This window comes from Gymnoscopelus microlampas (genome assembly GCF_963454915.1).
Source record: "Gymnoscopelus microlampas genome assembly, chromosome: 1".
NCBI classification, from domain to species: Eukaryota; Metazoa; Chordata; class Actinopteri; order Myctophiformes; family Myctophidae; genus Gymnoscopelus; species Gymnoscopelus microlampas.
In genome coordinates, this window is record NC_139962.1 from 46,526,729 (window position 1) to 46,534,686 (window position 7,958).

A 7,958-nucleotide genomic window follows, 5' to 3' on the forward strand; every position below is an offset into this window, starting at 1 on the left:
TACCAAAAGATTATTATACCAAAAGAAACGAAACGATTATACCAAACTAAACACATTTTAACTAGGGGAATCACCAGAGGTTCCGGTCATGTATTCAGGCCGCTTGGTGACGTAACGTTATTTCCGTCCAGACCGGATCAGAAACCCGAAAATGGTATTGATCCCAGGCTACGGAACGACACACAAACCGCTCACTATTTACGCGGACGTCTTTGTGAACCGTACCAACGACGCACGTTGCTGTGTTTATGGTAGTTTATGGTACCTAAAACATCACACACGTTAGTTTGTTATTGACCGCGACCTCTTCGTGACAGCCTGGTGACAGCCTGGTGACAGCCGATCGTTCACATTTTCGTTACAGATGGTCAGCATGGCATCAACTGAAACAAGAGAAGTTGTCCTGGGTTTCTTGGAAGACGCGGAGCCGTGGCAGCTTCGTAGCCCACAGTTCCCCAGTAAAGTAGGAGGTAAACCGGCGTGGCTCAGCCTGAGGGACCCGCCATCTGCACCCTGTCTGGAGTGTGACACCTGCCACCTGCCACTGGCTCTCCTCCTGCAGGTAAGCGTTGTAGACCTAGCCCTAGTGGCTGTCATATCACATACATTATATACATTCATAGTATAGTATACCATTCATACACACACATACTACAGCCATAGAGCTGATCCGTAACAGGATAGGTGGCACCAAGGAGGAGTGGGCACCTCGGTGTTAAATTGGCATTGTTTTTAAGTAAAGACAAGTCATGTATACATGAATCATGATTAGAACTTGTTAAACATTCGACAATTAAGGTCTGATATTTCTACAATTGCTACAAATTGCTACAAAACCTGCATATCCAGTCATTTTGGGACACAAACAAGTTGAAGGATAAAATGAAGTCTGATAATGATGTACTGTGCATGTTCACATACCTTACATTTAACATTGGACAAAATATCCAATTTTACATCAAGGTGCCCAGATGTCCCTAGTGCCCACCTATCCTGTATCTGTATCCCCTTTTTTGTACTTGAAAATGTAGTATAACTTCTAGTGATTCTTGGGCTACCGTGGACCATGGTGGCACAAGACGTTTGGGTTTGTCACAATAGGAGTTCACTAACTTCAGATAGGTTAGAGGTTGCAAAGATATTAAAACACTTTATTGCACTGTTCCTTTCCATAGTTAGTATGTGTATGCAGGGACGAAATAATAGTGCTACAGTACATAACACACCAGTCACTACTACTGTATAGAAACTAACTACTGATTAGTTAGTAGCTAGTTACCCAGATGTAATATCAAACTAATGATTTTGGATAGCGGTCAATATGAACAAATCAATAACTAATTAATCTTAATACAGACAGACCTGGAGAACTAATAGTTAACGATCCTTTTATAAGAATGAATTGCTGATTAACAGAAGCTCCACAAAATGTTCTGTCACTTATCTGTTTGCTCTGTCCTCTGATCAGTTTATTTTGTCCTCTGCTTCAGGTGTATGCGCCGATCGCCAATCAGGACAGAAGTTTCCACAGAACTCTCTTCCTGTTCTGCTGCAAAAGCCCCGAATGCTACAAACACAATGATAGCAGCTGCATGAAAGGTATTAGATAAGGTCACCAATGATGGTATATTTGAGGCATTCTTCATAGTTCAAAGATCCTTCTCCATTCACCCCTTTCAATTTTACCGTCTGCTATCCTCACTAATCTCCTCTGCTCTCCTAATCTCTAATGCAGTGGTTCTAAAAAAAAACAAGTTTCGATATAGCAGTCCAGCACTGCACCGCACCGTATGGCCTCGCACAGGCCAGCACCCTAAATATCTCCCGTTTCCCTAGCACAATAGTACCCCTTCCCAAATCCACAGCTTTGCATAGCAGACCACGGTCATTAACACTCCTTCGTAATGCAAGTACATAGGTGGAGATCGTTGCTTCTTGCCTAACAATGTAATTCAGACAGGTGGCCAATAGTCCTGTACACCAATGCAAATCACCTGTGTGCAAGCAGTACTCCAGCTATCGGTACGAACCAAATGGACCCTTACAGGTCTGTAAACCCAGAGTGTAAAAATGGAACCAAATATAACACTGTCAATTAACAACAAATGTAAACAAATCACAGCAAAACCAGTGCAAATCACAGCAAATTGAGAGCAAATCACAACAAAGCCGATGCAAAAATATATATACAAATAAAATCAAAAAGCACAGCAAACTATATACATGTTCTTAAGTCCTGGGGGAAAGCAAATACAGTCCTCACTGTAGTCTACATCTACCAGAACATCATGACCACGGCCAATCAGTAGCAAGCAGCATTCACACGTCACCGGTTTGGCCCTGTTTGGCCTGCCTCAGACCGCTCTGGGAGCCAAAATTGTCGCCCTTTTCGGCCCCACTGAGCCCACTTTGGACCGGGTCCTTTTATAATGGAAACGACGGCACAAGCAGGTGGTGCGGTGCAGGGACTGGTATTTGGAAACGCTGCAAAAGTGTGGTCCGGGGACCCCCAGGGGTGCTTGTGGGGGTTCCAGTGGGGATCCCTAGCTAAATTGTTGATAGTTATGAATCACCCTTACAGATCTGCAACTCGGAAAGTGTACAAATGGACCCTTACGTGTCCATTTGGTTCCATTTGTACACTCTCTGAGTTATGAGGTCTGTGGCCTAATGCATACCAACTACACTGGGGTTCCTTGAAAGGAAAATGTTTGAGAACCACTGCTCTTAATGTCCCTCTCCTAAATACATCACCTTTTCCTATCTTTCCTCTTGGCCCCTCTTTAATCCCCACGGTATTCTGACCCCCCTTGCCCCCATCTTTTGATCTCTACTGCTAATCAAAAACACTGCATCTTCTACACATGATGCTGATAAAGTCCTTTGTTTGTTCTAACATATCAGTGTTTAGGAGCCAGCTGCACAGGAGGAATGAATTCTACCCCTACGAACCCCCATCAGGTCTGTAGCTTTATATAACCATACTAAGCATAATTATTATTACTGATGGATACTTGGCTTTGAATTACGTAGGTCTTTGTTATGATTATATGTTTTGGTTTTTTTGTACCAGAGGATGAGACACCCAGTGATCCTGACCCCAGTGTGCTGCCTGTCTCTGGGCTGAAGCTGTGTTGGGTGTGTGGTTGTCCTGGGAGCAAAGCATGCTCTCGCTGTCACACAGTCACCTACTGTAGCAAGCACCACCAGACCCTGCACTGGAAACATACACACAAGAAGGAATGCAGCAACCAAGGTCTGTATGGTTTCCATCAAGTGCGTGTGTGTGTGTGTGTGTGTGTGTGTGTGTGTGTGTGTGTGTACACGCGTGTAGGGTTGTCATCACGATCATGACATTTTACTTGACGATTAATTGTCATTCAAATAATTGTGATTTATGATTTTTTTATTTTTTTTTAAGATTTGTTTTTGGTATTTTTTTATTGTTTTTATTGGAGAGGGACAGGGAAAGTAGTCTGACAGGAAGAATGGGGAGAGAGATGGGGGGAAGACATGCAGGAAAGGCCGACGGGAACGGGACGCGAACCCGCGGCACACTGCTATTAAGGATTTGCAACCAGGGTGCCTAGACCGCGACGCCACGGTCTAGGCCGTGATTTATGATTTTAATTGTGTTTTTGGCATTGAACATATTAACTTTTTTTTCCTGTTTGCCTTTTAGGCTTTGTGAACAGGAATTGCACAGAGCACATATGACAAATGACTTAAATATAAAAGGAATGACTGACAATGACTGCTAATAATCCAAATAAATAATGAACTATGGCCAAAATAGGCTATATGTAATCATTTATTTTACTCTAGTCTACATTTTTTTTGGGAAATAACCGATCTTTATACTCACAATGCGTCCCATCGCGACGTGTTGTGTATCTGCTATTTGTATATGTGTCTTAGATCTGCTATTTCCACTACCTTTTGAAAATGTATGAACATTTTTCAACATAAAAACAGATTTGAACGATTCTGCTAAAATAATTGCGACTCTCTCAAATAATTGTGTTCAGGTGTTTATGTAATAATTGTACGTGCACGGCACATACAGTATTACACTCACATGTGCCTCTGTGCTTATGCTTACCCATTGGAAGCTGCAGCCAAGGCCCAACGTGTCTGTTAAAGAATGTTGAATATGTTGAGTGTCTGTCATTTATTCATTCATTCATGGTGGGCGATCACATATCAGGGAAACTGTCAGTAATGTGTGCTTTGTCCCTGCCACCAAATGGTGTATGACTGCATGAATAGAGTAAGATGTCATAAACCCCCAGTTAAATTTACTCGATTCCAAGAGGTCTGTTCACAACAGACACATGTTGGCCCTTTTTGGTGTCAGAGGCGCTGGCTTCCATCTACCCATTGGGATTCATTATGAGACATTCACTTTTAAATCACCCTCATAAAGCCAACCACAAATTGCTCATTGTGGTCTGGCAAGGCTCAATAGGCATTTTCTTGGGTTGTTTGTGGGTGCCAACAACGGGCATAGCCATAGACCAAAATGACTTTGCAGGTGATTGGGTTAGCCCTTTCCAGTCAGAGCTGCAAGCTGCTGTAGAACCAGCAGAGCCAGTAAGTAAATCAAACTTGCCAACAGTGGAGAAATCTCCATCTGTCAGGCTCAGCTGATAGTCAGTGGTGGATGCAGTGGAGTTCATGTGGTTAATTTACTGTTACTTAGATAAATCTGCACTGAAATTCAATAACTGTCGGTTCAAAAAGTGGATAGACCTCCAACCAGGAGGTGACCCCAACCCGTCACAAAGCAGACCCCAACCTCCGTCACTGTCAGCCACAGAGGTAGACAAATGTTTCTGTTGTACTTCTTGTCCCTCTACGTATCTATCTAGGGGCCCCCAGCGTCACAGCCTCTTTGTTCCTCTTCCCTGAGTCTGAGCTGGTCACTGAGCCAGAGGAAGAAAAGTCAGTGGCCCAGGATGAGGACGAGACGGAGGAGAGCGAAAGAGAGGAGGAGTGCATACAGAGGAGTGTGGATTGTCCTTCCTTAGCAGACGGTAAGCTGCCGCCTGTCCAGCTCAGCTATCCTACTGTTCTCTATTCCTTTCCAACCTTAACATGAGAAACTAGAAAAGCTCAAAGATGCTACACTTGCGCCACATGCTCTTTTAGCGACCAATTTGAACAAAAATAAATTCATAATAGCACAGGTCCTGACCCGCCCCCCTAACATTTCACACCATGAAACACAATAGTCCAACAGTGATTATGTGCTAGGTGGCAGCGGTGGCCTAGTGGTTAGAGGGACGGCCTTGATACCGGAAGGTCCCTAGTTCGATTCCCCAATTCATCACATCGATCATGAATCACCGCTGAATAGCCCTTGAGCAAGGCTTCCATGCAGGGTCCGGCTGGAAACAAGTTTCGTACTTAGTCCGACACCCTGGGTAAACAACAAACTTTGCTTTGCTTTGCTTTGCTATTTTCTTCCTTCCTCGCTTGCAGCCCTTGCAGAGACAGACCTGGAGGAGATGGCCATGCATGAGACAGAAGATAACAAAATGGTCCAGAGGTTTAAAAACAGGATCGCTTCAGAACCACATCAAGTAAGAAACAACATGACTAAAATAGAACAGAAAACTATATAACAGGAGCATACTGCTAATACATAAGGCTGGCCGATATGGACAAAATCAAATGCCTTGATTGATATTTTTGGGGATGCCTATTGGTGCTTTGGCAAAATATTTACACACTAAGATATTATTTTATTATTTGATAAATTATCATCAGTAATGCCAATATCATAACTAAGTGTGTCTTTTAGATCGACTATTGTTGGTGCAAGACACAATGCTCAACCAAGTACAATTCGGGCTTCAGAGCTGTATATAGCAAGGCAGTGTCCTAAGACGGGAAGAATAATCCACTCACATATTGTATTCTTAGTGATTATCTGTCTCTAACAGTGTTGTTATTTCTAAGGTGCTGCGTTACAGCCGAGGGGGCTCTCCCCTGTGGGTCTCCTCCCAGCACATCCCCACCCATCAGGATATCCCACCATGCACCTGTGGTGCCAAGAGAAACTTTGAGTTCCAGGTAATTCTACATTGTTCTTCCTCACCTCTCATCTCTGTAGTTTGACTGGTGTTGTGAGTGTGACATCAAGTGTGTTCAGTTATTAACGTTTAATGTGTTGGATTCATGACCTGCTAGCATAGTTAATCGCTGTGTGTGACTGTGTGTATCTGTTTCCATATCTCCAGGTAAGAACTAGCTGTTAAAACAGGCTTGTGTGTTTCTCTCTCCAGGTGATGCCCCAGTTGTTAAACAGTCTGTCTGTAGACTCGACAGGGGCCAGTATTGACTGGGGGACGCTGGCTGTCTACACTTGCTCTGTTAGCTGTAATGATGACAACCATTACTGCCCAGAGTTCATTTGGAAGCAGGACTTCAGCTCAGAGCAACACGTATAAATACAATGCCACGTACCATCCCTTATCATTGCCCTAGTCCTAAGAACTAGCCCCCCCCCCCCTCAAAAAGTGAGGCAACACAAGAAGCAGTAATGATGGGGACTAGTATTCTTCTGAAAGGAGCATTACCCAATTCTGCTGAGCATTCACAAGTCAAGCTTTTCTGATGTTCCAGCGATCTGAAAACCAGCTGCCATTCTCACGATTTGCTCACGGCTCAGGTCTGCTTTACAGCAGACCTGAGCCCAGGTTGAAACATGTGAATGACAAACTGTCTGAGATAGTGTACAAAGTAGGAAGGGTGGTTGATCCACTGACAGGAAAGTCACAGGGACTGAATTTCTCCTCTGAAACGGCAATGCAAACACCCTGAGCACAGCCCAACTTACGTTTGTCTTGTATGTACCCATTTTTTAAAATCAAATGGTACATTTTAGTTGCTGCCATCTCCATATCCTCTTAACTCATTGAGTGCCATTAACGTGTTTCACGTGTTTTAGCGCTATGGTGTTGAGTGCCATTAACGTGTTTCACGTGTTTTTGAAAAAACTAGAAAAAAATAAAAAAAAACTTTTTTTTTTGAACCCAAGATATCATCTGAAGATTTGCAGCTCCACCCACTCCTTGTTTAACTTATAACTTAAAAAGGCTGTATCTCGCTTCCTAAGCACTTTTTTTTTACTTTGACAAAATACAAAAATAAAAATTGTAATGGCCAGAAATAGATAATAATTTGGGCACTCAATGAGTTAATAAACCATTAAAACTCTTTCTAGTGAAGTCAATTCTCCAACAGACTGAATAGAGTATCAAAGTCCTGAGATCACTCTGTTATCCCCTGGGTCACAGAAGTATTTTCTCTATTGAAAATACCATAGGATCATCTTAGCATCAGGTCATATAAGAATTGTGTTCCAAAAATAAACAAATCAGCCCGGGCTCATTTGTTTATTTTTTGGAACACAGTTCTTATATGCCACGACGCTATTGAGAGACCATATGGTATTTTCAATTTCAATTCAAAAATAACCCTGGGAATAGCGGCCTCTAGCGGCAGTGATGTCAGACTTTGGTTTTCTATAGACAACCACTGACTGACCACATCTAAAACCCATGCAGTAATGAGGAAATGTGTACTTGGTGACTGTCTTGTCATCATATAGACCCACCATTGTCTAAATAAACTCAACTGTCAATCAGCCTTTTTGTCTGTGAATAATCTCTCAAGACAGATTCAGCAAAGGGAAATTATTTTAAAAAAATGTGCCGAAGGGTTCCCAGATTGGTCTGTGAATAACATAATAGTGTAATGAACAAGACTGATTCCACATTTTGCACCAACTCAAGCTATAGACATTAATACAGATACCCCCAGAGTCTCCCGTGAGGGGGGGAGTATGAGAGACTCAACAATACAAACTTAATGGTTTATAGCCAGTAATTAACCACAACTAGCGAGACGGCTCACCTAAACATCAACTGGGGAGGAATTGGAAGTAAAGT

At 42.8% G+C, this 7,958-nt stretch overlaps 1 protein-coding gene across 1 annotated transcript; it reads left to right on the forward strand.

Annotated features, from left to right (window-relative positions):
* Positions 1 to 216: 216 nt before the first annotated feature.
* On the forward strand, positions 217 to 7,730 carry pdcd2 (programmed cell death 2). Its single transcript, XM_084052853.1, has 8 exons — positions 217 to 562; positions 1,491 to 1,599; positions 2,905 to 2,961; positions 3,074 to 3,256; positions 4,872 to 5,036; positions 5,485 to 5,585; positions 5,965 to 6,078; positions 6,291 to 7,730. Exons 1-8 carry the CDS (start codon positions 365 to 367, stop codon positions 6,453 to 6,455), a joined length of 1,092 nt encoding a protein of 363 aa, XP_083908979.1. The 5' UTR covers positions 217 to 364; the 3' UTR covers positions 6,456 to 7,730.
* The last annotated feature ends 228 nt before the right edge of the window (positions 7,731 to 7,958 follow it).